At 38.6% G+C, this 27,429-nt stretch overlaps 3 protein-coding genes across 6 annotated transcripts; 1 reads left to right on the top strand and 2 right to left on the bottom strand.

Moving 5' to 3' along the window:
- Positions 1-2,435: 2,435 nt before the first annotated feature.
- Positions 2,436-11,206, bottom strand: LOC103707912 (DIS3-like exonuclease 2). 2 transcript variants are annotated; one of them, XM_008792624.4, is made up of 7 exons: positions 10,729-11,206; positions 10,293-10,642; positions 10,130-10,183; positions 9,938-10,006; positions 6,284-8,551; positions 3,631-3,702; positions 2,436-3,551 (listed from the first exon to the last, which is right to left on the bottom strand). In XM_008792624.4, the coding sequence occupies exons 1-7, from the start codon at positions 10,850-10,852 to the stop codon at positions 3,159-3,161; spliced, it is 3,330 nt and encodes a 1,109-aa protein (XP_008790846.1). In that variant the 5' UTR covers positions 10,853-11,206; the 3' UTR covers positions 2,436-3,158. The 2 variants fall into 2 exon arrangements, with proteins under 2 accessions (XP_008790846.1, XP_026660773.1); XM_026804972.2 differs by lacking the exon at positions 10,729-11,206 and having other exon boundaries at positions 9,938-10,045; positions 10,293-10,357.
- An 862-nt stretch (positions 11,207-12,068) lies between these two features.
- Positions 12,069-23,041, bottom strand: LOC103707913 (cell division control protein 48 homolog C-like). Of its 2 annotated transcripts, XR_604216.4 has the most exons (11): positions 22,085-23,041; positions 20,038-20,651; positions 18,847-18,999; positions 18,240-18,356; positions 17,975-18,079; positions 14,701-14,766; positions 14,502-14,566; positions 14,211-14,412; positions 13,852-13,992; positions 12,434-12,582; positions 12,069-12,351 (listed from the first exon to the last, which is right to left on the bottom strand). XR_604216.4 is itself a non-coding variant. In XM_008792627.4 (10 exons), the coding sequence occupies exons 1-10, from the start codon at positions 23,007-23,009 to the stop codon at positions 12,535-12,537; spliced, it is 2,436 nt and encodes an 811-aa protein (XP_008790849.1). In that variant the 5' UTR covers positions 23,010-23,041; the 3' UTR covers positions 12,069-12,534. The 2 variants fall into 2 exon arrangements, 1 of the variants encoding a protein (XP_008790849.1); XM_008792627.4 differs by having other exon boundaries at positions 12,069-12,582.
- A 370-nt stretch (positions 23,042-23,411) lies between these two features.
- On the top strand, positions 23,412-27,341 carry LOC103707972 (serine/arginine-rich splicing factor SC35-like). Of its 2 annotated transcripts, XM_039134254.1 has the most exons (8): positions 23,412-23,598; positions 23,676-23,754; positions 23,847-23,926; positions 24,056-24,122; positions 25,240-25,311; positions 26,464-26,670; positions 26,743-26,923; positions 27,024-27,341. In XM_039134254.1, the coding sequence occupies exons 1-8, from the start codon at positions 23,523-23,525 to the stop codon at positions 27,027-27,029; spliced, it is 768 nt and encodes a 255-aa protein (XP_038990182.1). In that variant the 5' UTR covers positions 23,412-23,522; the 3' UTR covers positions 27,030-27,341. The 2 variants fall into 2 exon arrangements, with proteins under 2 accessions (XP_038990182.1, XP_038990181.1); XM_039134253.1 differs by having other exon boundaries at positions 23,420-23,598; positions 23,847-24,122.
- Positions 27,342-27,429: the final 88 nt, after the last annotated feature.

Below are 27,429 nucleotides of genomic sequence, written 5' to 3'. Positions count from 1 at the left end.
AGGCCCGGCCACCCAGTTGGTGCTTAAGGCTCGACCTTGTGTCTTAACTTTCTATTCCTAATTGTTAAGCTGAAGTTGACAGTGAGTAGAAATGTGGAGTAATATAATGATATCAAGCTTCGTGGTGGTCTCAAATTGTGGGGTTGCATTTTTTTATGAAGGTAGGTAGGTTAGATAAGAGTTTGGTGGTCATTAGGAGTATGAATACTTTCATTGATTACATTTACCTGGAATGAAATTAGAAAAAAAAGAAAATGCAAATATGTATGAAAGAATTTATTTGTTTAAAAAGAAGAGGAAGTAATAGATATAGTAACATGTAGTGGAATTGGTATTCCATATCAAATCAATTTAAAATAAGATAGCAAATTTCACCAATACCAAAAACAGGTGAAGATCCATAAGTTTATTCTACATGTTTGGCAATGTGGACCCAACCTTTTAGTATCATTAGGTCGAAGCTTTGTTTGGTGTTAGGTTCAGTGGTAGTAGGACTTCTGCAAGTAATTTGAGCCTCATGAGTCTTTATTCTATGCAACTAGTGGGCCAATAAATGGCTAATAATATATGAACTTAGTTTATACTTGAACTCAGTCATGCTAGCTTGTGCTAAAGATATCTCAAGCATGTTTTACATATAAAATACAATAAACATTAACCCATATTTAAGCAAAACAAATATTTATTCATTGTCTTTATACAACAACATCTGATTTCTATATCTCTATTAATCTTTTTTTGAGAAAGTGAAAATTCCTTAGATATAGTTATTTACGGTGTAAGCAAGTTATTAGAGTATTGGCTTTTATCCTTATCTGGACCCAATCCGGATCCAAATTTTTTGTGTTGGGATATGGTTATATATGGATCCGACCTAACTCGAATAATCTATTGGGTCAAAAATTGTAGCCATGGACCCGATCCGATCTTCTATTGAGTTAGGTCTGGATCCAATATTAGGACTTGAACAAGAAACAGGTTTGGGTCGGGGCCACTCATGACCCTATCCGACCCGACCCATTACCACTCCTAGATATAGTTGTATTTTCAATGTCATAATCAATCTAGGCTCATGCTCCAACAAAAATTCCTTGCCAAGCTCATCAGACGTGTAGTGCCAATCACATGACATGCAAACGCCATCCACATGCCAACTGCCCACACTTAAGGGGATCTACATGAGATGCGATGCATCGCAATAAGAGAAGTAACCAATTAAGATTGTATTTGGTACCACTGTCACTTTTTTTTTAAATAAAAAAATTAAAACAGAAATATATTTGGTAGTCAGTAATTTTTTTAAGCAACAAAACTAGAAAAATATATTTAATAAACAAAGCTAGACATAGAGGTGGCAAAGAAAGAGGTACTTAAGGATGCACTTGGCCTTAACAAAGTGGGCGACCATCGCAAGAGGATAGTTATAGAAGGCACGAACCGAGGTGAGGGAGGAGTTGGAGAGGAAGCGGAGGACACAGAGTTATGAGGACCTCAGTGGAGATATCAAAAAGGCTGTGGAAGGCTAGCAATAGTAGAGAAGGAAAACGATGTGTGGGGTGATGATGAGGGCGTCATCGGTGTAGAGCACGATGCCAGGGACATTACAATGAGATGGAAAGAAAGCCGAATAGACAGAGAATTGGAGAGGAATCGGAATAGAGATATGAGAGGCACTAGAGAAGGAAGCCTAAAATTTTATTTTTTCTGAAAAAAAGAAGGTAGTTTTTTACTTTCACTTTTTTTTTTTCATAAATAATGAAAATGTTTTAAAAAATAAAAAAATTGAATTTTTTTTCTTTACACCAAATACCGTTACCAACTAAACCCTAAGGAAAATACTTTGGGGCACCTACTAGTGCAAAATAAAACTCTTAGATCACATAATGTTGGCTAGCAACTCAACATACAGCACCTTCACAAATATCGATCCTCTCATGCCACACGGCAAGGTGATTTTATGAAGTGCATCAAGCGGATGCCTCATAGCATTTCTCCGCAGTATCCACATGTATCAGTGAAAATCTGCATACTTGCATGTAATCTGTGCATGTATGATAACAGTTGCGTTATTGCAACAAAGGAAGCCTCAATCTGTCAAAATGAGCACCACTGAAGAGTTTCCTAGCATAACAGCATCATCACTCTATCAGAATAGCGCCACCAAAGCTTGTAAAGTTCCCCAGCATAACAGCATCATCACAAGGCCTGTAAAGCACTAGATCCCGTCAAGCATACCTAGGCGATCAATCAAGGACATGATGGGATTCCTGGGTAGCCCACTGCTTTTGTCTGGAATTCCCAAGCTGACAATCTGACCCAAATTTTGAAGCACACTGGAAACAATCATATAGGACCAGACTAGACCAACTAAAACATTTCAACCAAATTAGGCAGATTGTCCATCCACACCCAATCAATGGGGGCAAGTGATTTGGAAGCTTACAACATGAACTGCTATTGCAGCAAGAGAATGTAATACCATGGCTGAATTGTGGAAGCATCAACTGGATTAACACCCAGCAAGAGTAACATAACAGCAACTTGAAAAGCTTTCATAATAAAAAAACAAGCCGAAAGTTTGCTAAGCTATATAATCACATATAAGAACACAAAGCTCAATTAACAAGCCTTCAGCAGAACATGGTATAGTTGGAAACGCCAACAGATAAAGCCCACCATTATAAAACACAAGCAGGCTTTTGAAATCCTTGATAGTCTTGACACAGAAGAGGGTAGAGGCCATGGACATCCTGGTCTGAATATGCCTGTTGCGGGAAAAAAAAAACTCAGGCAAATCCAATCTCCCAGTAAGTAGCTTGGTGATAAAAGGCAAAGCCACCTAAGCCCTAAGGCCCACCCAATCCGATTACCAACCAAACCCACAACTCAAGCCTCCCTTAAAAAAGAGAGGCTTTCTTCAACCGTCAGATATTTGTGGGTAGCTAGTTAAAGGAGAGGTCCTTATTCACTTTTGACCTCCCTGCAACTATACATAATTATGATATCTACATGGAGCAAACCCATTCTATTCATGGAATCTTGCAGCAGATGGAGTTCCATTTTCCTTGCTTTTACTCGGATCATTTGATCATGAGAGTGAAACCATGTCAACTGCTAAAATCTCCCTTGCCGCGAGCACCCCTGAATTTGTGACCAACTTACCAGAAGTAAGAGCACATGTATAACCTTGCCCCAACGTCCAACGGACCATCATCACCTCCAACAGCATGGAGAGCTACAGGGACAGCAGATAGGTGTCGCAATACAAGAGGAAAAACAATTGGATAGATTTCACTGTTCTCTGCAAGGCCCGACGATGTTAAACTAGCAGTACCACACCCTGCTTCTGTTGCTTTCTTCTCTTTCTCAGGTACGACTAGCTCCAACGGATTCAACACCAACGCTACATCTTCAATTGCACGGAAGCTCCTGGGGCTACCCCTTCTATGAAAGCGTTTATTCCTAAGTATATCTAGCACCAATGTGCAAGTAGTCTCAAACCACTCAGCAGTCAAGCCTTCAACTTCATCATAATATATCCGCCGCTCAATCTATAGGAGCAGAATACAGCAATAAGATTGATAAAAGAACAACCAGAAATAAAAATTTGGAAGATGTTGATGTCCTTACAGCAAACTTGTGAATGTAAACTGACATGAACCTTGGTCCCAACCCCAAAACTCTGGCTTCAGAAACTAGGACCTGCAAATGGCCAACAAAGAGAGTTACATAAGATCAGGAATCCAGCACAACAAGACAAGCAACAAATTCAGCTGGAGATTAACTCCAAGGAGCAGTCATCTCCAATACAATACAACAATGATTAAGTCATGTTAACAGACATTCCACCTTGTTACATGTGAGATCCATAAAAGTTAAAAACTATTGTTTAGTCCACTTGTCAGAGCACATACATATGGCTGCAACTAATTATACCTTTTTCAATGATACCTAACAACCACAGCTAAACCACAACCTCCACTGTTCCACTAAGATATGCTGCATAATTAGCCTTTGAAGGAATATTTGTAATGATGAAATATTATGATCAAGCAAGAATTATGGGGACAGGGAAGAAGGTTTTAGCAATGTACATGGATACGATAGATTAATTGCTCTTTCTTAATCTATCCTCTTCTCATTTTTGTAGGAGAACAGAGATGAAGCTGAAGCAATTAAGTAGGAGCGTAAAAACATAGTGGCCTATGTAGGTTTGCAGGTTATTAAAAGAAAACACACACACACACACACAACTGTCTACATTCAAAAGACGAAATTATCAAGTAGAAGATTTGGGTTTGATAAAAAAGGTCCAAAATCCGTTATAGTGGAAAGATGTTAGCTATACACTACTAGGTGAAAGAAAAAAGAGCTGACAAGAAAAGGGAAAGTTTAGTCTCTCAGAGTGCTGAGTAGTCACATTGAGCACTAGCAGCTGCAAAGTAAAAGCACTTGGCTAGGTGGCTCACAAGGAGTAATAGCAATAGCATCAGCAGTGCAAAAGCAAAATTTCGTCTGTGCTTTTAATATATTTTCTTATTAAGGTAAATTACCTTGCTCTATGCTGTCATGGCCCTGCCCATAATTTTTTTTAATGGTACAACTGTCTTTCTATTTATTCATCTTAAAACTGCATTTTATTTTTGGCATCTTCTTGAATATTTATGAGTTCATAATGGTAAAAAATTGCACATTTTGAAATACTAGTTATGTCCAGGCAATCCTCATATTAATCAATGCATGTACCCATAAACATCCTGCCAATGTATGACTGCTACTGCCCGGTACATGACTGTTCATGGAGAATGAGTATGTGATGGACAGTGGTAATCTCATTTATCGGGCAAATATTAATTGTTAGATTTTGTTTTCCATAACTTTTTTCTTTCTTTCTTTCTAAATTTATGTATGTAACTAAAATCCATAAAAAGATGGGGGTACAATTTCTCAGAGGGGAGTGCATGTATAGAGAAAAGGCTCATGGTTATATGTACTTTCACCTCTAATTATTGTCCTCTTGTGCTTTCACTTCCAACATATATCCAGATTCTTGAGTGTAAACGTGACAAGATAACATTCTCTTCATACCGTAACAGATCAGAATTACCAGACTTCCCTTGGGTGATGTTGGGACAAAGTTAAGAGTTCCACTAACAGCTAAAAATTTATTAAGAGTAATGGAGATCATAAAAGTTGGAGCGAGACCAAAGCATGGATGTCATTTGACCATTTCCATTATAATAGTAGAGGGAAACATAGCTAACTGATTTTAAGAAAGGGCCTATCCAAATCAAGTTACAGATGAAGCAAGATAAAGTAGGCCAGCTCAAGTGCTCCTACAGAACTTAACACCCTCAGAGGTAAAAACCATTGCTTTCAGACCCATGCACTCATTGGATTTGTTAAGTTTCCCAGATAGGATAAGGTTTCAAAAATAACGACAACAAGCCGAAAAATTTAAAAAAACAATACCTAAACTCCCCCGAAAGGCTGTTACCAGTCAGTTTCAGAATTAATTTATGTAAAATCTAAATGCAACCCTTGTAACGATTATAGCATTCAAATCCAAATCCAAGTCTGATCAACAATCAGGTTAGCACTGGATTTGAACCAATTCTCAACCAAAAGATCCAAAATTTTATAAATAGGGGCAGAAAGAGAGAGCAAAAGGAGAAGGCAAAGCAATATTCCTCTTTCCCTGAGAGATGTCCATAAAACTACTGCCAAGTGTGTTAACATTAGATGGGTAATTTGTATCGGACACCAAAAGAAAGAAATAAACAGAGTTTATCCAAAGTAGGAAAATAAATAATTAAAATAAACTTTCTTTAACCAACCAAATTCATCTCATAACAAGAAGCCAAAAGTACAACAAATTAGATATCCACGAGTCTAGAACATAATATTATGGACCACCACAGTTTGCTCACACCCTCTGTCATATAACTTGATCATTTATAACGATAGCAAATGCAGCATATGAGAAAATTAAAGAATTGTAGGGTGAAAGAGATGAGACAGCATCATTCCCGAATTTGTTGCCACCTGAAGTGCTAGAATAAGTAGTTGGATGCACTACAAGACACTCCAAAATAATACTGCTGTGATCAATACTTCAATTTTTGGAGTCACAGGAAAAGAGCAGAAATTTATGAAATGAGAGCAGTTTGCATGCGGCATAAAAAGCAATAACTACTGCTGACACATTTTTGTCATCAAGTATTAGGATACAATGGAACAAGAAAAAAAGATGGCAGATATGGCATAAGGGCTAATTAAATACCTTTTTCTTCTTCAGCAGAGCCCAGAGATAGACTTTCTCTCCAGCATCCTCAGCATGCCTGCTAGCTACTTTTCTTTCATTACAATATGCAGCAACTTCTGCAAGTACCTCAGTTCCAGGAACTTTAAATTTCAAAGCAGCAGCTGATAATATTTGACTACCTTCTTCAGATTCAGCAGCAACTTTATCAAAATAAAGGCCAGAAAAACATCTGCTTGCAATTTCACTGCCTGATGCTTCACCCTTGTATGCTCCAAGCAAATTCTGTTTTTTCTTTGAATAATTATCTTCAGCATCAAGTACAGCTGACAATGTCCGATGCACAATTATATCAGGATACCTTCGCAATGGGGAAGTAAAATGTGTGTAGAAGGGAACTGACAGTGCATAATGAGCCCAATCATTTTCCCTGCCTTTCAGATCCCCAGTGCAGAAGTATGCTGCTGACTGCATCGGCCTTGAAGCATATGAAATGAGAATATGAAACAATACAGGATCATCCTTTAGCTTCTCCCTTATTTTGGACAATGAAAGGTCAAGTTGACCAGAGGATGAAGTGTCCAACTCAAAACCATGTTTGCTACAAAATGCTTCAAACTCTTTAAGCTTTCGAAAATTTGGTTCAGGATGCCTGCGTAGCAAGGCACAATCAGGAAAAGCCCTGGATATGACTTCAGCAACAGACCTATTTGCCAAAAGCATAAATTCCTCAACAAGAGAACATGACTCCTTTCTCTCATTAAGCAAGCTATCATATGGAGTTCCACACTCATCAAACAAGAAAACAAGCTTAGCAGTTTCAAGCCAAAGGGCTCCATCTTTAAATCTAATGTCTCTCAGCTTCTTAGAGATCTCATGAAGGCTTTTGAGGGATTCAAATACATCCTTCCACTTAAACTGGCCATGCAATTGAGGACCTGAATTTCCTGACAGACTAGGTTGATCAACATCAAATGATCCATCAATGATATCTTGAACAAACTCATATGACAGCTTGCAGCATGACTGGATAATGGATCGGCCTATCCAGCGATTCTTGATGTTCCCAAAGCGATCAATATCCCAAATAATTGACAAGGCAAGTCTATCTGCCCCCGGAATAAGTGATGCCACTTCTTCAGAAAGTTTTGGAGGCAGCATCGGCAGCTTGTGTTGTAAGATATAAACGCTGGTAGATCGAATTTGAGCTTCAGTATCTAATGCTGTGTCCGGAAGAACAAAGTATGAGACATCCGCAATGTGAACACCAACACGAAATATTTCATCAGATATTATTTCTACAGATAAAGCATCATCCAGGTCAATTGCAGAAGATGGATCAATTGTAAAAGTGCAAATATTTCTGAGATCATGTCTACTTTCAAACTCTTTTACAGGGACTTTCCAAGGTACATCTGGAAGGCAAGCCAGTGATTCAGTTGAAAATTTTGCAGCACAAATTGCATTTTCAAACAAGATGGCACCGATTTGTGGTTCAATTTCACCACCTCGTCCCAGAATATGTATGACACGAGCTTGAGGACAAAGACTTTCCTCACTCCACTCATCTATGTGTGCAGCAACTAATTCTTTTTCAACTGTTGTGTCACCATTTTTCAGCCTTTTCTTTACAGAGTCTGCTAAGCTGCCGACAGTAACAACCATCTTTCGGAATTTGGGATCAGTAGGTATCAGTTGTATGTAATCCTCATCAGATAAGGATACAAGGTTCTTGTTTTTTGAAACATGACTACTAACCAGATTTCCATATCCTTCCCCTTCAGGAAGCCACTTCCTAGAACTAAGAAAACCAATTACCGCTCCACGGCGAGGAGACATTCTGATGATAGATAAGACTCTTCCAGTTGGCCGTTTTGATGGGTAAGAGTTTATCATGGCACGTATCCGCTCTAAAGCTCTTGCAGCTTCCCCCTGCTCAAAAGCCTGCATATTTGAATTTTCTGGGGGATTAGACTGCTGTACAATACACTTTTTATTGGAGATGCCAGGTCCATTTCCCGGATTGCTATGAACAACTTCACTAATACCACCATTATCATTAAATTGGCACCTCTTGTCCAATGGGAGCAAGCCATTACTGTAAGTGTAGCAACCACAGTTGGCATCCAACCGTTCTTTCCCAGCACATTTATTGTCAACCACTTCTCGGGCTTCAGAGAGAATATTAGAATCATCTGCCAGAACAGGATTGCCATGCACATTTGATCCTTTCAACCTAGTCCAGGATGTTACAGGATCCAACATGACAGCAACAACATCGCCTTCAATCTACAAGATCGAGAAGGCTTTGTCAAATAAAACCACATCCATAAAACATCAGGAAAATGCCAATGTCATCCGTTATTGTACTAAACCTGCATACTTATGCACACAGCAGTGCCAATTCAATATGAAATCATATGTGATACTAGCATTAATTTTCATAAAAGAAAAAAAAAGGTGTAGATGCAATGCCACTTCAGATAATATATTATAATAATTAAATTTTTAATCAAAAAATTACTCCAAAATATTATGTTGATAATATCTTTTAAGATAAATGCTAGCAACACAATGCAAAATAAAGTCAGTATTATGATGCCCTGATGAAAACAAAGATTCACAGTAAGCACAGAACATAAGGTGGATGATCCCAAGGACCATTTATTAAAAATACAGTAATAGGTCCTTCCACAGGTGGTTCTAAGGACCGGATATAATTCCAATAAGCTAAAATATGGTAATTACTTTTATTAATTGAACAAATGATCCATCAACAATTGGTCTGTCTGATGATCTAGTAAAACCAGAAATGGATGATTGGTTTAAGAAAAACTAATGGCATGTTTCATTCAAGAAAGAAACGATACAAAAAACATCAGATAACAAATGACAACATATACGCAACATTGAAACAAAAAATACTGCCATTTCACAGTTTTCAAAAACTTCCCAGCAAACAAGTCACAGAACTGATCAACTTACAAGACATATACAGTTCTTGCTATGCAAGAAATCAATAATTCATGTACTACATACAAATATGCAAGGTTCAATATAATCAATCTACTTCTATGTCCATCCTAGTACAATCAAATACATATTTAAATTATATATCCAAAATGGAATCTGGATTTGGATATAAATATGAATAAATAAAGTTTGTTTGCATTGCAATCCATGTTCCAGTGCATATAAAGTCTCAATATATGTAACTGGATATCCGCATACATACAACTGAACTGTTGTAATAACAAAAACTCACATATAACTGATTCTAACAATGAGGGATTGTTGATGCTCCACTGCTCACAATTATCTTGTCCTTGAATCATGGAACCTTATGAGAAATTAAACTGAGAGTAGCCTAAATAGGATTAATAATTTAATATCCAATGCTGGAATTAACTACATTCTAAATAGGATTAATAATTTAATATCCAATGCTGGAATTAACTACATTTTCTGGTGTTAGGGATATGTTCATATTGGATATTTGTTCCATTGTATGGCCATACTTCAACTCATTTCTGTCAGCCAGAAGCAGATATACATATTGCGATCCACATATACTATCAATGAATCCAAAACATATACTCCCAAAACTCAGTATCCGGCATATAAACAAAATAAAGGAGCATAAGGTAGTTTTAAAAACCTAAAGAAATTATTTACCGCTCTGTTTTGTGCAGCAACTCCATTGATAAGAACATCCACTGGTACACCATCTATGGTACAGTAGGCCTGCAACATCAGAGAACCCATTGTTCATTTAGGCTTACTCTGTTGGAAACAAGAAAAAACGATAAGAATACAACAAGAAAGCACTTAATTGATCAAAAGTCCAACCAAGCTTCGAGTCCCCACCTCGAGACTATTATATGCATTCACACGAAAAGTAGCTTTAAAGGCTTTCCCTTTCTGCACATGAACATGAACACAAAAACACACATAAATTCATCATCAGTATCTCTCCTTCTTCTTGAGTTCCTCTCCTAATCTAAAAGACCAACTCAAACTCTCAAGATACCTCAATCGCTTCTTCCACTTCTTGCTCCGACCAGTAAGGAGCAAAATACTTCTTTGCTGTGTTCCAGGGAGCCGTTGCATCCATCGGATCCTTCAAGGGAGAAGATGAGTTCGGCAAGGGGCAGGATCGGGAGATCTCCCCTCCCGCAACACTACATGGCAGTAACCCAGCCGTCATCCCACCAGCATCACCCTCATCGTTAATATGCATCGCCGGGAGGGAGCTGAAGCCAACATTAAACGCCTTCTGCAGCCCAACCTTCAAACCGCCCCCACCGGCACCCCCTCTCGAATTCTCCAACCACTCCGGTGGCTGCCCGTACACCGAGTCCATCGAGCTGCAGCTTCCCCCTATCAAAACCCCAAAAAGCCTCAGAAAAATGGGATGTCTAATCGAAAGATCACAATTTAACCAAACCATGGAATCCAGACATAACCTGGCAGCCCGACGAGGGTTTGCTTGGATCGCCGATTCTGACGGCGGCGCCTCTTTTTATCCCTATCGGCCTCCTCCGCCACCGCTGTCCCCGCCGCCGCCGCGTGCTCCGCTGGCCCCCTCATGGCTAAGATGGACTCCCCTCCCCCAAGAGAAGAGAACAAAGAAACAGAATAAGGGGAAGGAAACAGAGAGAATAAAGAGAATAAAAGAGAGATATAAAAACCCTAGATCTGGGTATTCCTCCTTCCGATAACGAGTAAAAAAATAAATTATCGGAAGGGGAGAAGGAAGAGAAGAAGGAAGAAAGAGTGGGGAAGAAAGGAATAGCGGATTTGGAGAGGAGAGGGGGGGGCGATGGGGATAGGGATAGGAATAAGGATGGATTTGGGAAAGAGCGATTCTGGTTTTAACCGCAGGGAGAAGCCGTCATGATTGGTCGGCAAGACAGATGCACCGACTTCTTTCTTTCTTGAAGCGCCGTCTCCTCTGTGTCTCACTTTATTTCTTTTATTTTATAGCCTTGTCGTGTTTTGCGGGCTTTTCGCCTACCGCATCCGATCCCACCTTTTAAAGCTTTGCGTGTCTTCTTACGGGCGTGAAACGTGGGGAGTTTGGATTCGCGTCTGAGGCACGGCTGGCGCAAGTACACGCTTAATACAGAAGCATTTAATGGATACGTTATGCTGGGAATGCGAGTAATTTCTTTAAGAAAAAAAGAAGAAGCTTGAGCTAAATTTAATAAATAAAATAAATTATACTTTTTTTAAAAAAAATAAATAATTTATAAAATCTATATTTATACCAAGTTAAATTAACGATGTTCATAAAGTCATTTATTTTATATAAAAAGTTTAATTTATTCTTGATAAATAGGTATATATATATTGTTATGTCTTAGGTGGTTTCTAAAATATTTTCTGATATATTATTTCAATTCTACCTAAGGTTAACCGTTTGACTAATATTTTATTAATTTATAGATTAAAATATTAAATAAAAATAAACATCATAAGTCAAGTGTAGTTTTTTTTTTAAATTAGAAGATATAAATGTATTTTATTTATAATCTCTGAAGAATTTTTATAATTTACTCCAATAAATATATTTATTGTTCACTGCCACCTATTCCAATTTTTTCTATTAATGATCAAGGTGCATTATAGATCTAGGTTCAAATACCACCTCCATCAGGATCTGAGGAGCAAGAGATGTTGGAAGAGTGCAATCCTCATTGTATAGCCCACCGCCTCTAACCATCCTCCACAAATAAAAAACAAAAGACTAATCATTTAACCAAGGTACCTAGATTCAAATTCCCTTCATTTTTAAATCAGCGGATATTGGTCAAAAATTGGCGGCTCTATTAATATTGCCACAAATAAATTGCATTATTAATACAAACCTCCTGTTTAAAATACATAAAAAACGGAAACCACCGTAGAAAAATACATGGGAATGAAAACTCTGAAACAGGCAAAATTGTAGGCTCCGCAATTGGTTATCTCAATATTTCCGATTGGAAGCAATCAAACTTAGATAAGTAGACCATAAACTCCACTCGGGTCTTCATCGAGAATGGGTAGGGTTGAACAAACTTCTACCAACATGCTGAGCAGCTTCTCTGCAGCTTTCTACCGAATCATCAAAATAGCCAGGTGTGAAGAATAGCAAAACCAAGATTAAGCAAATACACTTTGACTGACCCCTTGATCATCCTGCTATGTTGCAAGATAGATTTGTGAGGTTCTGAGACTGCAGGCTGGTTTCCATGCTATATCAACTAAAGAGTGAAACATGAGTATTTTCAAGCTGCTCTGAAGGTTTGGGATAAGGTCTCATAGTAGATCCTTTCCTGCTTCGCCCAAAAAAGAAAAGCATTTGATTAGTTTCCATGGCATCCAACGAGGCAAGTAGGATTATTCTTTGAAATCTAGAAGAACCTGAAGTGTTTTTTGCTAGCAATAGAATATATTTTATATTGTCAAAGAAAGTAACATGCAAATGTGTTGTCATTCTAACAAGTCAACTTCCGGTAAGAAAAAAAAAAGATGGAAAAATATGTATTCAGAGGGAATAAAGTGAGATGAAAGGGTAGAAAAGCAAGACCAGCAATGTCTCCACTAGAATTGTCAATATGGCCTAGGCTACTTTTGTTTTAGTTCTCTTTTATATTAACGGCAAAAACAATAGAAATTTTATAGATTTGCAAAAAATTATACCCAGTTCAAATGTGATAAAAAGCTTAAAGTTCATTACTGCAAGAAAGAACTAACAGAATGCTATGTTTGCAACTTGGGATCAATTTTAAAAGATAAGTCACCAGAACCAATGTGGGCATGGATGTGATCCAAAGCTCAGAGCAAAAACACCAGCTTTGCCATCACACGCTGTAGATCATGTTTCAAGATGCTGTCCCTTGGGACACGCATGCTGTCCCAATATCTGATACCAACGTGCATCAAATATGACGGGGACATACATTGGAAGGTTCTTGTCTATGGATAGTTGCAATGTAGCACACGTGATAACCTGTGATCCACCAGCCTTTATCACCCCACTGCTGGCCCCTTTGTGTAGATTTAGTGCACAACAGAGATTGAATGCATAAACAAACAACAGGTTTTCATGTCTTACCATGCAGAACTGTCATTAGAATTGTTCTGTCTTGGACACTTATATTTAAGTGTATTGTTTTTCAAAATTGAATAAAAGGCTCTCCAATTAGACTAAGGATCCAGGATTTTTCCTGGACATGTTTGGCAACGGCGAGTTCTTTTTCTGTTTCTTTTTGGGTTTTTTTTTTTTTTTGTTTTGGGTTCGGGGGTTGGGGGGTGGATCAATGTCAACCTTTTAATGATGGACATGATGGATAATTAATTTTAGAATTTTGTGATGTTGATGTTATTGCAAGGAAATGATAAGCCATGCCTCACTCAGCAATATTCTATCCTATATTTTCAAGACCTGCTAGATCAGCTTATCCATATCATGTTCTATCTGTATTGCATGTGTCCATGCTTCATAGGTTGCCTCAAAATATATAAAACATAGAAAGCATGTAATACTGATAAGTCTGAAATCTGATTTATACCAAGCCATGACCCAAAAGTTCTAGTTATACCTTCTCTGAGACAGATGGTGTGATTTTCTGCAAAGCTTGCTCAAAATGTGATATCTTAATATTCCATGGATCACTACTTGCAGTTCCTTGATCTATAGAATTCTGCTTCTCTTCCAAGGCAGCCATGGCAGCTTCATTCATCTGATGAAAATTAAAAACAAAGATAACTAAATAATTGCTGCAATGGTCAAATGAACAAAATCACAAGTGCAGATGCAAGAAAATAATAAGAATTCTTACTTAATAACATTTATGAATAGCATGCCTAGAAAGATCTACTTAATTAGTCCAGATGTACTACACCCTACTAAAACCTTTGAAAACAACTGGAGAAAAGGCAAATAGACCATAAGTCATACCAAAGCAGCCAGATCAGCCCCAGTGAGATTGTTGCATGCCTCTCTATGGGCTAGGGCATCTAAGTCTACATCAGCAGAAATAGGCTTCTTTCGTGCAAGTGCCTTGAGAATTAATCCACGCTCATCGGCACAAGGTAGTGGAACATAAAGAACCTTCCCGAATCTGCCTGGCCTAAGTACAGCAGGGTCCATTACCTCAAGTCTGCATAGAAAAACCAATATTTTAGCTTAAAGCTCAAAATGAAACCCAGCAATGACATATAGAGAAAAGGGGGAATAGATCTGTCACACCTGTTCGTAGCTCCGATGACATAAACACCCTGTCGCTGATCAGCACCATCTAGCTCAATAAGTAGCTGCATAGGTTAAAAAAAATGATTTAGGTTTAGACATGAGGATAAGAGGTTTAATATCGATCAAATCCTGAATGAAATGAGTATAGATAGAAAGAAGAATGCAACAAGAAGAGAAAACTATTTGACAATCCAACCTGGTTTAGGAGACGTTCAACAACCCACCCTCCATCTTTTCCTCGTTTAGTTGTCAAAGCATCCACCTGCCATAATCAAAAGGGAACAGAGGCAAATATCGCACATCAATAACTTAAGAAAATTGACTTTGGAGGTATTACATACTGTATTTTATGCTTATATTAGGGCTATGAAGTTGTAGGCAGTCTCAGCAAGAGCCCTCATATAACCTGAAAACATGCTTCCGTGTTCTTGCTGTGAGTTTTGGACACACTGAACATATTATGTTATATGAATCCATGACAAACTAAATGTACAGTTTCCCTTTTTTTCTCTTAAGTATTTTGCACATTTGCTTATGCAACCTCTGCTTAAGTAAATTGTCCATGAGTTCCAGTTTTAGCTATCTATAGAATATCTCGGAGATTGCTAACTGATCCAATCGTCATCTGCACTTCATACTTAGTTGCAATCAATAATCTGGCAGGTGTTTGAGCGGTGATGCTGCCAAGGCATCCAGGAAGCCACATTGACAACATTAGTTCTAGGAAGATAAATTTACAAGACTTAAGGCATCCAAAGAGGTTCAATATTGAACCAAACCCCTTTATCTTAACTCCTTCCAAGTCTAAGCAAATTCATGAAAGTTTCTCATTGGTTGAACGTGCTTAAACTGTAACCAATAAGATTGACCTCTATACTTGCCAACTAGCTTTGGTAACGTTGAAAGCCTCTCCGTTGCCTAATTTGCCTTGTCTAGGAATTTGGCATTAACATCTAAAATATTGAATTAATGTTGATAGACAATTGTGAAAACTTCTCGACCCTACCATTCAGCCTTTCCACCCTGTAACTGACATAAAAACTAATGAAAGATAAGGATGTAACTCCAGTTAAAGGGCATGTAGGATCGGTCAAGTTCTGTCACTTAAATTTTCAGTTTCATGCATAGAGAAAAGTAATGTTACATTGTCTGCCTATCATGCAGGTGTACTTATCCATTGCACTCCCAACACTAGGGATACAAGGACTTCACCAAAAACTGACCCCAAAGTTAGGTGGAGGCACACGGACATGTATTCCCATCGACATTTGCAGAAAAAGCATTACTCAAGTTATTCAAGTAGGCTTAGGCATATTTTGCTATAGTTAGACCACACTTGGGTTGGCAAATAGACCCATTGTCACTCTCTAATGAAGGAACATAGCCATCCATCAAATGCTCCTTTTCAAAAGGAAAGAAAAAAGAAGAAAGGAAAAAAAACAAATGAAGAGCCCCTGGCTTCCCCACTTCATGTCCTGTAAATAACACCAATCCCTCTTAAAATGTTGGATGACTGAGAGGAAAGCTAGTGGCAGATACTGTTTCTTTTAAAAGCAATCACGTGGATTGCACATATCAACTCTTAAAAATGAAGCACAACCTTGAATCTCCCTTCTATTTTTCTCCTCTCACAATGCTCCACTTAGTGCCTTTCCTTATCAAAAGCACCTCTCTACACCTCCTCCACCCACTAAGCTCTTTTGTACACAGCCAGGCCATCTTCCAGGCTCAGCTCAGCATCAACTTTTCCCCCCATCTGATTTTCTGGTCTCTCCCCATGGCCAAATTTGACAAAGTGCCATATCCAAGGGTTATCATGATGCACAAGACTAAGATCATGTAAAAGTACTTGTATTATGCCATGTGAATACAAGAACAATTCACTAATGTCGACTAGTATCTCTCTATATCTAATTCTTCCCTCCACCAATTTCCTTCTTACTTCAATTTCTAGTTTACATTACTCCTTTGCTGCAATCTCATTTTCCTATCTTAAACTTATCTTTTGCAGAACCATTGTCTCAATATCCTATTTTTTTCTGCATATCACACATCAAATTACTGCATACTTTCATCTTAGCAAAATGAAATACTTTATGGGCCAGCAATCATTACTCACCAATCACCCAATCAACCCTAGATTCATTACCATAGGACTGACACCTCTCATAAAAATTCAAAACAGAAATCATTGACCCTAGAAATTTTCACAACAGTCCAAAAAAAAACACCTGCCTGATTTCCTGTAACAGGATGCCAGGCTGGTTTGTTGACTAAAACCTATTTTAATATCTTCCCTAGGTCCACTTACATACTCACAGGCCATCCCCTATGGTCCTGCATCGAAGAACCACATTAGCTTCAGGAATTTTCTGCTCTCAAAAGTGATGCTTTACACAATCAAAAGAGTCTTCCAGACTAGTCAGCAATAATCTCCTTTTATAGGTGACCTAGCTCTCCTTTTACTTAACTATTTTAGTCCAAGAAGAAATTTACAAAAGCCATAAAATTGCTGCATTATTGATGCCCAAGCCTCATGGATAATAAAATTTGATTACCATATTACTCCATGTTAAGAAGGCAACTAAAACTTTTCAAGTTTTGGCAACTCTAAGATTTGTTCAACTAAATATATACCTAATAAACAAGCTATAAACAATAATCCTACCCTAGGACTTTTTGCCGTTATCAATCTAGCACCCAAAGCAAAACATAAACATTTAATAGTTCTAAAGATGCTTCCTTTTAACTGTCAAATCTACAGCTTAAAACCTAGTTAGGTATAAAGGAGTAGGTTAGCACACCATCACCTCAACCTAGGTGGATGTAACCCATATAAGCAAATCCGGACCCTAAGTGGGTGAGCACACTCTACCTTTAATTAAGAGACCCAATTTATGTGAAATTTGGGGCAAGCCTCCCAGTAATTGAACCGGTGCAATTCTAGAATAATTTCATTTTTTTGGAACCCTTTGCATAATAAAGTTGTTTCTAAAATTAGACTAGCAGTGGGCTGTAGGTTGCGACGGTCTTTCAAGAGTCAGCAGGTGGTTCTTCTCACAAGTGCCCTAGGTGTGTTACATGTGTATAGGACTTGTAATATCATGGAGGCGCAACTGATGCATGGTGGGTGCAGATTTCCATCTTAAAAAAGCATCTGGTTAACCATACACTGTGAGCCATCTTCTGCAGCTCTTTCAGTTTATAGGACTAACACTTGTGCTGGTTGCTAGTTGTGATCAAAACCCTGGGAGCTTCCATCACAAATTGCAGAAAACATAAATGATGTAGGGGAGGTGTGTCGCCAAACTTCACATTATTTGGAATTTGAATTAGATATGATATAGATTCATCATAAAAATAGTAACGTAATAGTGTAGGATACTAAAAAATGTGATATGTACAGTTACTGATTACAACATTTACCAAAGGACATAAAGTACTAAATGTCATAACAGTTATCAAACTACCTCATCAAAAAACAGTATACATGGAGAGCATGTTCGGGCACGGCTGAAAATTGTTCTAACTGCCAGCTCGCTCTCACCAACGTACTTGTTCAAAAGTTCAGGCCCCTAAATTTCAGCAATATTAAGTAGTCATATTACAAGTTGAAAAAATATTTTCAAAAAACTTTCATATAATACATTAAACCATAAAAAAAAAGCATGTAATATGAAGAATAATTGGTGTGGTTGAACAAAAGTAAAAATAAAAAAAGAGCAAAAAGCAAACCTTGATATGTATAAAACTTGCCCCTGCCTCATTTGCTACACCCTTGGCAATCAATGTTTTGCCACAACCAGGAGGCCCAAAAAGCAAAATCCCAGCCTCCAAGTTCACTCCAAATTCCTGAAGAACACATTTACATCAAGATAAAAGAGGATATACTAACAACCAAAGTCCATTTCGGTATTTAACATTACTAGTAACTAGAATGCTGGTGACTGACTATTATAATGCAAATCCCACATTATTATCATTCATCAAGTAAGCAAACAAGAAGTCAGACCAAGATTTCAATTCAGATGGTAAGCAACTGAAATTAGGTACTAGACTTGATGACAGTTACATGTACAGACAAACTTATGGAATACCTTCACTTAGCTACTAGTAACAGAATGCAAGAAGAAAATATGATATCACTTTTGGGTCCCCATCAATGTTATCATTTGCATACAGAAAGAAAACTTCATTCAACTAAAATGACCACAATTGGCAAACAAGGCAATACGCAAAACATTAAAGAAAGTAACTGCAACATACAACAAGAAAGCCTTACATCACTTCAAATTCCCTGATACTTTTTACATGCAATAATATTCCAAAGATAAAAATTTACCTCATATTTCTCAGGGTGTTTTATTCGTTGAACAACATAACGATCAAACTCTCTCCTCAATGAGTTAAGACCACCAACGTCCTCCCACTTAACATTAGGTATCGAGGAAAATCCTTCTCTTCTGGAAGATGGTTGAACCAGTTTAGCTGCTTCCTGCAAAAGAAAAAGAAAACTAGAAAACTATGCATCTTAAATTTTAAACAAATAAGCAGAAAAATACCATAGTAGTAGATGGGTAGGCAAGTGCTTCACTTACAGGTTAATTTCATTAACATCATATAGAAGCTGTAGTGGTGAGCAAACAGCTATAACATCAAAAGATTAACATTTGCAGATCTACCAAAGCATAGTTGAAGCATTAGAAAACAGATGATCTCATTCATGTGTAGAACAGAAACATGTTGATGTGTGTGTAGAGCATAAACATGTTGATGTGGTGCAACCCCTAATGTAGGAAACAGTAAAGAGTTTTGAAACATGCGGGAAATGAACAGAAGTTGACTTGTTGTTTCCCATATGTCCAATACTTTTAAGGACTTGTTGATTCCCATATATCCAACACTTTTAAGACAGCTATTCCTTCTTGAACCTTACAGACATTTCCCTAGTTATTTCTGAGACACTTCCAAATTTGTCAGAAACCAAATCAATCCGTTTTCTTGGATGGGTCTTCCAAGAAATGCCTAGTTGCATGTGTAACTCTTTCTAGGCAACTAAGATAATATAATGCAGCCAACAGAACAAGCAGAAAATAGAAATGCCATCTGTTCAAGGAATAGTTATTAGCATCAAAATATAGAGCAACAAGTGGTAGAAAGAGACAACTATGCTTATGAATCTGCTGACAGCAGGGAAAAAGACATACTAAAATAGGCTATAGCATAACAACAAGGGCAATAAAGCACACTTCCCCACAAAGAGTTAAAGGTTACAGGGAAAAATTCAATATATGCAATTAATATAAAAGCAAAAAGAACAAAAAGAAATTTGGGTAATGAAAAGACGAACAAGATATTGTCGCTTCCTTAAGTACATATATCACAAACAAATGCATGCACATGCATAGGCATGCACATGTGCAAGAGCATGCAAGATGCACCCACCCCCACACACAAATACACACACACAGAAGAGAAGAGAGCAGGGTTTGAGGGGAGGGGGGGGAGGGAGGTGTTACTTTTAGTAGGTTACCTCGAAATCAGCCATTGTAATACTAAGGCTCTCCATTTCTTCAGGGGCCCAAGGTTGCCTCCACCAGTCCTCAGTGTTCTTGTTTTTAAGCTCAGAAGAAAGTCGAGATTTTCTTCTATCTATTATTCTCTTCATTGCCAGGTTTCCCGCTTTATTCACTAATGCTTCCAAATCAGCTCCAACAAAACCTGGTGTGGACCTTGCTATTTTGAAGAGGTTAAATTCACCCTCAAGTCTAAGGTTGCGAGTAAGTACTGACAAAATCTCAACCCGTGCATTTTCATCAGGGACACCCAAAATGATCTCTCGGTCAAACCGCCCAGGCCTTCTTAATGCTTGGTCCACCGCATCTGGTCTATTTGTGGCTCCAATTACAAGAACATAGCCAGCTTTTTTCTCAGATGCTTCTGACTCCAAATTAGCATCGCTTGATCTAAGTGTCTGGTGGGCCTCATCCATGCAAGTCATTAATTGCGTAACTATCCGGCGTTCCATCTCCCTCTGCAGGTTTTCCCTCTTGGAAGCAATGGCATCTATCTCATCAATGAAAACAATTGAAGGGGCAGTTCTGTATGCCTTCTTGAAAAGGTCACGTATATTTTCTTCTGAAGCACCTGAAATAACCATGTGTAAACAAACATTCAAAACTTCAGCTTGTTGGCGATACTACTTTGAATGGAATGACCAAGACAATAATGCAGTAATAAAGAAGATAAACAGAAACACAGCAAAAAAAAAGCATAGGAGAATCATTCACCCATGGGAGAAAAACATGAATAATTCGAGGCTTATATATAATTTACAATACTATGCCTACAATAAGGTAAAGAAAAAAAGGTTCAAGTAATTAAGCAGTTAGTTTGTGCATGATTAGAAAAATCAATCTCAAGATTCACTGTCATATATCCATATATAAAAATATCAAAAGCATAAAGTTGAGTAACAACATCAGGTCATACAATGGACCAGGGATTTTATCAAATAGCACAGAATTCCATTCTAAATCCAAGAAGTATTCAGATAGAAAGGTAGAAATGACCTACAATCTTGAGATAGTAGCTAATTTTTATGCCTCATTATTTCTCTAGGATAAATCATATATTTCAGATATGACTATAATCTTTTAACATTATTTTTGCAGCATTATTTAATTTTTTTAGCAACAAAAGAAGGATCTTTCTTAATGATCTGTCCTTAACCGGTGAGTAGAGGGCTTGGCACCAACATTATTATACCCCATTTTCTGCCGATCTTTTAAGTAGTGGAATTGGTGCTTTGGCAATATTATCATTTGTTCTTATAGTGATTTTCATACCTTCCTCAGTGATGGGCTACAGTAATCTAGGTCTTGATACTCCTATCCCTTTATTTGAAGGCCCAACCACTTGCTTGACCTCCAAACAAAATCAAACAAACAAAGGTTAGAGGTGACTACAAAACCATTTGGTTTCATGATTACAAGCCTATCATTATTGTGGGCCATATACTAGAATCATAGATCACTTATCATAGCGCTGGGGAGTTGGTTGTTTATCTGATGTGCAGCCAGAGTGTTGAATATCCAAACAACATTAGTTTGTGGTCAAGGTCATGCATCATAGTTGCATGGTATTATCTCTGAAGTTATTCATGTCTGGAGGTAAATCTTGGAAACAGTCTCCAAATGTCATTCAAGCGCAGTCCACAACCATCTCTCATGGGTACTTAGCTTGTCCCAAAGCACCAAACCAAGCACTAGTGACTCATGAGAGTTTATGAGCTTAAGAAATTGGCAACGGTATTTCATGATAAGAGTGCATTTCAGTTAAGCCCTCATTACGTGCTAAAAGAAATATGACCAAAGTTCATCTTGGTTGTATGAAATTCCAATATGTACATTCTCCATGTGCTTATATCACGAGTGAAAAATCCTTCATCTCGAACATAAAACATGTATTGTACCAAAAAAAAAAAAAAAAAAACATAAAACAAGTAGGCTATTTGCGAACTTAGGTGACTAAATTGATAGAAGAATATGGCAGACGAACAAATTGCAACTGGATCTTACCAGAGACACCGGAGACCACTTCGGTAGCAGAGATCTTATAGAAAGGAACACCGGTCTCATTGGCGATGGCATGCGCAAGCTTTGTCTTGCCACACCCAGGCGGACCGTGCAATAGAATCCCGGCCATTGGCCTCACCCCTAGCCACTTGGGCAGCTGCGGATGGCACAGCGGCACAATCACCTCCATCATCAGTTCCTCCAGCACCCTTTTCATCCCACCGAGATCCCGAAACCTTGGCCCCTGCCTCCCTTCCTCCCCATCATCTACCTCACCTCCGCCACCCCTCCCCTTCTCAACCACAGGGGTCTCGACCCCACTACCTCCTCCACCCCTATCAACCAATTCCACATTCCTCGGCTTATCCGCAGCCGCCTCAATCTCCATGTTATCCTCCTTCCCGTTCCTCGGCTTCGCCCGCTTGCCGTAGCTATCGCGGAGCAGCGACTTCGTTAAATCGAACTCCGGCCCCATCTTGGCCTGGAAGGCGCAGTCGTCCGAGGTGGAGGTCGAGTCGTCGAAGGAATCGGACTCCGACCGGAGCAGCCGCTGCTCGGAGAGGTCGGAGCGGCCGGGCCTCTCACTAGAGGGGGGTGCATCGTCGTCGGCGGTGGGGCGGCGGCGGAGGGAGTCGATGGTGCGCTGTACGCGGAGGGTGAAGGGCTGGAGCTTGATGCGGGCGTAGTCAGGATAGTGGGAGCGGAGGTGGTGGACGACGGCGTCGACGTCGAGGGAGGAGGGGTCCGAAGGGAGATTCGAGGAGGCGATGCGGCGGAGGAGGACCGAATGGCTGAGGACGGAGAAGGAGGACGTTGGGGACCGGCTGCCTCGCCTCATCCGCTTCCCCATCTCTCCCTCGCTCGCTCGCTCGTTCTTTCCTTCTTTCGCCTCTGCTGTCTTCGTGCACCGGAAATTTGAACAAGTCATTAGGGTTTATGAAATTCTCAAAGTTGGACCGGGTTGGAAAGCAACAAGCAAGATTGATATTGGGTTCTGGAGGAGCAAATATCGTTCAACGGATATGTATATATACATATACATGTACATATATATATAATGTATTTATATGCAGATGTATATATGTATATAATAGATTTATATATATATATATACCACATATATATATATATCACAAATCACATATGTATATATATGAATATATACGTGTATATATATCAGATGTATGTATGTATATACATAAATTATTATATCACATATACACGTATACATATACATACACAATATATATATATATATATATATATATATATATATATATATATATATATATATATATATATATATATATATATATATATATATATCTCTATATCTGTAAGCACATTGATACCGGAGATAGCCCTTCCCTTCGAAAAAACACGCGCCTCCCCGAAACCCTAACCCTAGCTCCATCCAATCCGCTTGCCCCCTCCTTCGATCATGTCGCACTTCGGCCGATCCGGCCCGCCGGACATCAGGGATACCTACTCGCTTCTCGTTCTCAACATCAGCTTCCGTGAGTACCGTCTCTTTTCTCTCCCTTTTCTCCTGACCAGCTCGTTCTGATTGTCTTTTTTTTGGGGGGATTCATAGGTACCACCGCGGATGATCTCTTCCCCCTCTTCGATCGATATGGCAAGGTGGTTGACGTCTTCATCCCAAGGGACCGTAGGTGTGATGATGCTTAAATTTCGCTCTAGGGTTCGAGATTTCCAGGTTTGCGGGTTGTATTTTCGCTTATGTTGGTTTCTCGTGGGCATGAAGGACTGGGGATTCGCGGGGATTTGCATTCGTGAGGTACAAGTATGCTGATGAGGCTCAGAAAGCCGTGGACAAGCTCGATGGCAAGTTTAATTATATTTTCATTGCTCCTTTTTTTATAAAAAAATTAGTCTTGATATCTGTTGTTGTGCGGTTGAAATTGGTAATTTTACCAGAGAAATTTCTGATTCTTGCTCTTGTTCTGTTGATAGGGCGAAATGTTGATGGTAGAAACATTATGGTTCAATTTGCAAAATATGGGCCGAATGCTGAACCTGTGTAAGTTAAAACTTGGAGCTTGGATATTGGAAGTTTTGTTAGATGTCAAAATAAGTTTTGGATCATCACTCGAATTATGGCACGTTTTCTTTCTCTTTTGTATGATGTTGATTCTCTTTTTCTGTTTGATTGTTCATTTGATTCGTTCTTCATAGGATAAAGAAATCGTTAGCTGAGATTTCTATGGTATTGACAGTTTGTGATAACTGCTGCAAATATATGGCATATGTTGGTGCTCTTAATGAGGTCTAGGCGAGTGGGATTTTTGTAACCTTTTTTCTTTTGTTTCAGAGAATTATCGGGCTATCATTTTGATCTGGCATTTTGGACGTGAATGAAGGTCTTACTTGTGGATAATGAGAATCACAACCTTATTCCAGCATTATATGTTAGGAAGATAATATTAGATATATCAGGTTGTAGGCATTGATGAGAAGATTATTTGCTGTTTTTTGCAATAAATAGTAAAAATTTTCAACTCATGCTTTTCAACTTCTACTGGAGCTTGCATATTGCCAGTTTAACATCTGCATATATCTCTGGAATAGTATGTTAAACCTCCAGTGTAGGGTTTAACTAATTCCTGTTGGCCAAGAGTGGTCTTACCTTAGCCATGATCAGATTCACCTCATTGTTGGTTGTCACTAGCTGTTGACCCTGTAGAACATGGTCAACTATCAGATGGAGTGACACCAATTGGTGGAGCATGGATTGTCTATTGGATACCTTTAAGGGAAGGGGCTTGAAGTACTTATTGAGGGGATCAAATTGTTGGTCTCTTGGGCTGGTTATCTTGTTGTACATATGAATAGGTTTTTGGCTGTGCTTTATTTATCAAAAAGTTGAAAAATAATTTAAATGGTAGCATCTATACAAGTTGAGTTTATTTGGATCTTTTAATGCTACACTTGGCACCAGTTTTTGCAATCATTTTCACTGTAATTGTTCCTTTTTTCTTGTTGAATTCTTTTTAGCACTACACTTGAGACTGCCCCTCATTTTACTTTGCAATCTACATATGTATACAATTATGACTTCAGTGTTCTGGTTGATTTAGTTATTTATATGTTTTTTTTTGGATTGCTGCTAACGGTCCTTATCAAACTCCAATTTGCAGTCATAAAGGAAGAATTGTAGAGGTGCTCCCAAGGACAAGGGGCAGGTCAAGAAGCCGTAGCCCTAGGCCAAGGTAAGGTTTCTTCTTCTTCTTCTTCCTTTTTTGAGAGAAGGGGGGGGTTGGGGAAAAAATGTCTCTTCTGATATGCATTGATGATGCTAAGCCAGATTGCTTATCAATATCAGTATGTTGTTTTCCCTTGTTCTCTGATCAGGGCTGCAAGTCGGGCAGGTTGTGTTGGGTTGAGGACAACCATAGACCAACCCAATTTCTGTTCCTCTCAACCCAACCCAAGCTTAAGCTAAATTTGGGTCAGGTTGGGTTCATATGGGTTGGATTGGATTAGACGGGTTAGGTTGGGTTGTATAGGTAATGTAAGATCCCCTGAAGCTCTTGAACATGTTTGTTAGGTTAATACTTGGTTGGATTTTACTTGGATGCGGTTATGCTATTCTATACCTCAGTAGGATAAATAAAACATAGAAGTATTTTATGTGAAGCATAAATATCAATTTATTTATTTATTTACTTATTTATTTATCAGGTTGGGTTAGACTGAGCCAGGTTTGTGATGGGTTAGGATATGTTCTGGTTGAGATAAGCTCAACCCTAATCCAACCCAACTTGTGGTGAGGTTGGAATTCTTGAGCCCAATTAAGTGTTTGGGTTGATGCAGATGGGTTCAGGTTGAGCACAGTCCAAACTGTTTCTTTTTGTTTTTATCAAAATTGATTTTACTTAATGCATCACCAGCATTGCGACAAACATATTGAATTTTAACTGAATAGCTTGTATGCCAACTAGCTTAAGGTTTCAGAGGGTCGTTTCCCCCTGTTCAGTCAGAGATGGCAGGAGTTGATAATATTTTTGGTGTTGTAATACAACTTTGATTCACGAACCATCAAATCAAAATTCATGCCAGTAAGATGTAGCAAACATGTTGACAGCACTAGGACACGTACCTTATCTACTTGGCACCTGAATGTTTATCTTTAATCACACGTTCTGCTGTATAAATTTCTCATAAAATGGCACATGCTTCTATGGATCCATCTGAAGAATTTTGGGGGGAATGTTAGTTAAATTCGCAATAATGTTTGATTTGGCTATTATATTATATAATTTGCATTTCTGTGTGCACAAAGTGGTAATTTCTGCAGCCTCATTGATACTTTTTGTTCTTAATAAACCTATTGGGTTATAATTTTTTTATGCATCGGTCAGATACAGAGATGGTTATCGAGACAAAGTTTATAGGAGGCGAAGCCGTAGTCGAAGCAGGGAGCGTCATGAGCGTGACAGGTACCGTGAGAGAGAAAGGGATTATCGCCGTAGGAGCAGAAGCCGAAGTCTAAGTCCTGATTATTATAGAGGCCATGGTAGAAGGTCAGATGGCGATCGAAGGAGAAGCAGGAGCCGCTCTTTTGACAGGTAGCATTATTGATATATCCTTAGTGCTTTAATGCCTTCTGCATCATTTGCCTAATCTACTATCTTGGATAGTGTGTCACCTGATCGGCATAGCTATAGCCCTCGAAGGAGTCCAACACCTCACAGGACTCCACCTCGTGATAAAAGCCCTGACAAAGGTAACCATGGCGAACGCTCCCCACCATCACGAAGTGTTTCACCCCGTGGTCGACGTGCAGATTCCCGGAGTCCATCTCCACACAGTTCTGATCAGGTACTTAACATTGTACTTGTTACAAAGTTATTATACCTTGCTTTGTTTTGCTATATCTATCTATTTGTTTGATTAATTTTTCACTTTGGTCGATTGGCAGGATTGATGGATGATTGGTTGGAGATCCCCCCCGAGGCTCTGCCATAGGAATATGCTATAAAGGAGGATCTTTATGAACTGCTATGATAGTTTTTGTTACCCTGGACTCCTTTTTAAGGTTGCAAAATTGTACTTTGCTGGTTTATCATGGTTCTAAACTATGCTGTGCTTGTGGTGTTGAAGTAGTAGGTAGGCTGGTAGTGGTTGTTAGAAGTCTACTATGTTCTATATGAACTTTTTGTACTGCATATCTCCTTTCTCCCTCTTTTTTATAAACTTGTTTTATGATAATTTAATGTTAACTTCACTTATGATGGACCCTCCTGTGCATTTTTCTAGTTTACTGTTCGTGAAAGGGTTTTTGTGGTTTACCGGCAAGATGGTTTCAAATGGATATATCCTTGCTG

The sequence above is a fragment of the Phoenix dactylifera genome, chromosome 15 (assembly GCF_009389715.1).
Source record: "Phoenix dactylifera cultivar Barhee BC4 chromosome 15, palm_55x_up_171113_PBpolish2nd_filt_p, whole genome shotgun sequence".
In the NCBI taxonomy this organism is placed as follows: domain Eukaryota; kingdom Viridiplantae; phylum Streptophyta; class Magnoliopsida; order Arecales; family Arecaceae; genus Phoenix; species Phoenix dactylifera.
This window is presented reverse-complemented; position numbering and strand designations above follow the sequence as displayed.

What these genes read in the sequence shown, in the direction of transcription:
- LOC103707913 (XM_008792627.4), bottom strand. Translation starts at nt 23,009, where the DNA reads ATGACTTGTTCAAATTTCCGGTGCACGAAGACAGCAGAGGCGAAAGAA. An exon ending in TTGAACGTCTCCTAAACCAG is followed by an intron (nt 14,567 to 14,700) that starts GTTGGATTGTCA and finishes TAACCTATGCAG; the next exon opens with CTACTTATTGAGCTAGATGG. An exon ending in GTCATCGGAGCTACGAACAG is followed by an intron (nt 14,413 to 14,501) that starts GTGTGACAGATC and finishes TTTTCTATGCAG; the next exon opens with ACTTGAGGTAATGGACCCTG.
- LOC103707912 (XM_008792624.4), bottom strand. Translation starts at nt 10,852, where the DNA reads ATGAGGGGGCCAGCGGAGCACGCGGCGGCGGCGGGGACAGCGGTGGCG. An exon ending in AAGTGGAAGAAGCGATTGAG is followed by an intron (nt 10,184 to 10,292) that starts GTATCTTGAGAG and finishes GTTCATGTGCAG; the next exon opens with AAAGGGAAAGCCTTTAAAGC. An exon ending in TTGCTGCACAAAACAGAGCG is followed by an intron (nt 8,552 to 9,937) that starts GTAAATAATTTC and finishes TCGATCTTGTAG; the next exon opens with ATTGAAGGCGATGTTGTTGC.
- LOC103707972 (XM_039134253.1), top strand. Translation starts at nt 23,523, where the DNA reads ATGTCGCACTTCGGCCGATCCGGCCCGCCGGACATCAGGGATACCTAC. An exon ending in CGTTCTCAACATCAGCTTCC is followed by an intron (nt 23,599 to 23,675) that starts GTGAGTACCGTC and finishes GGGGATTCATAG; the next exon opens with GTACCACCGCGGATGATCTC. An exon ending in GGGCCGAATGCTGAACCTGT is followed by an intron (nt 24,123 to 25,239) that starts GTAAGTTAAAAC and finishes TCCAATTTGCAG; the next exon opens with TCATAAAGGAAGAATTGTAG.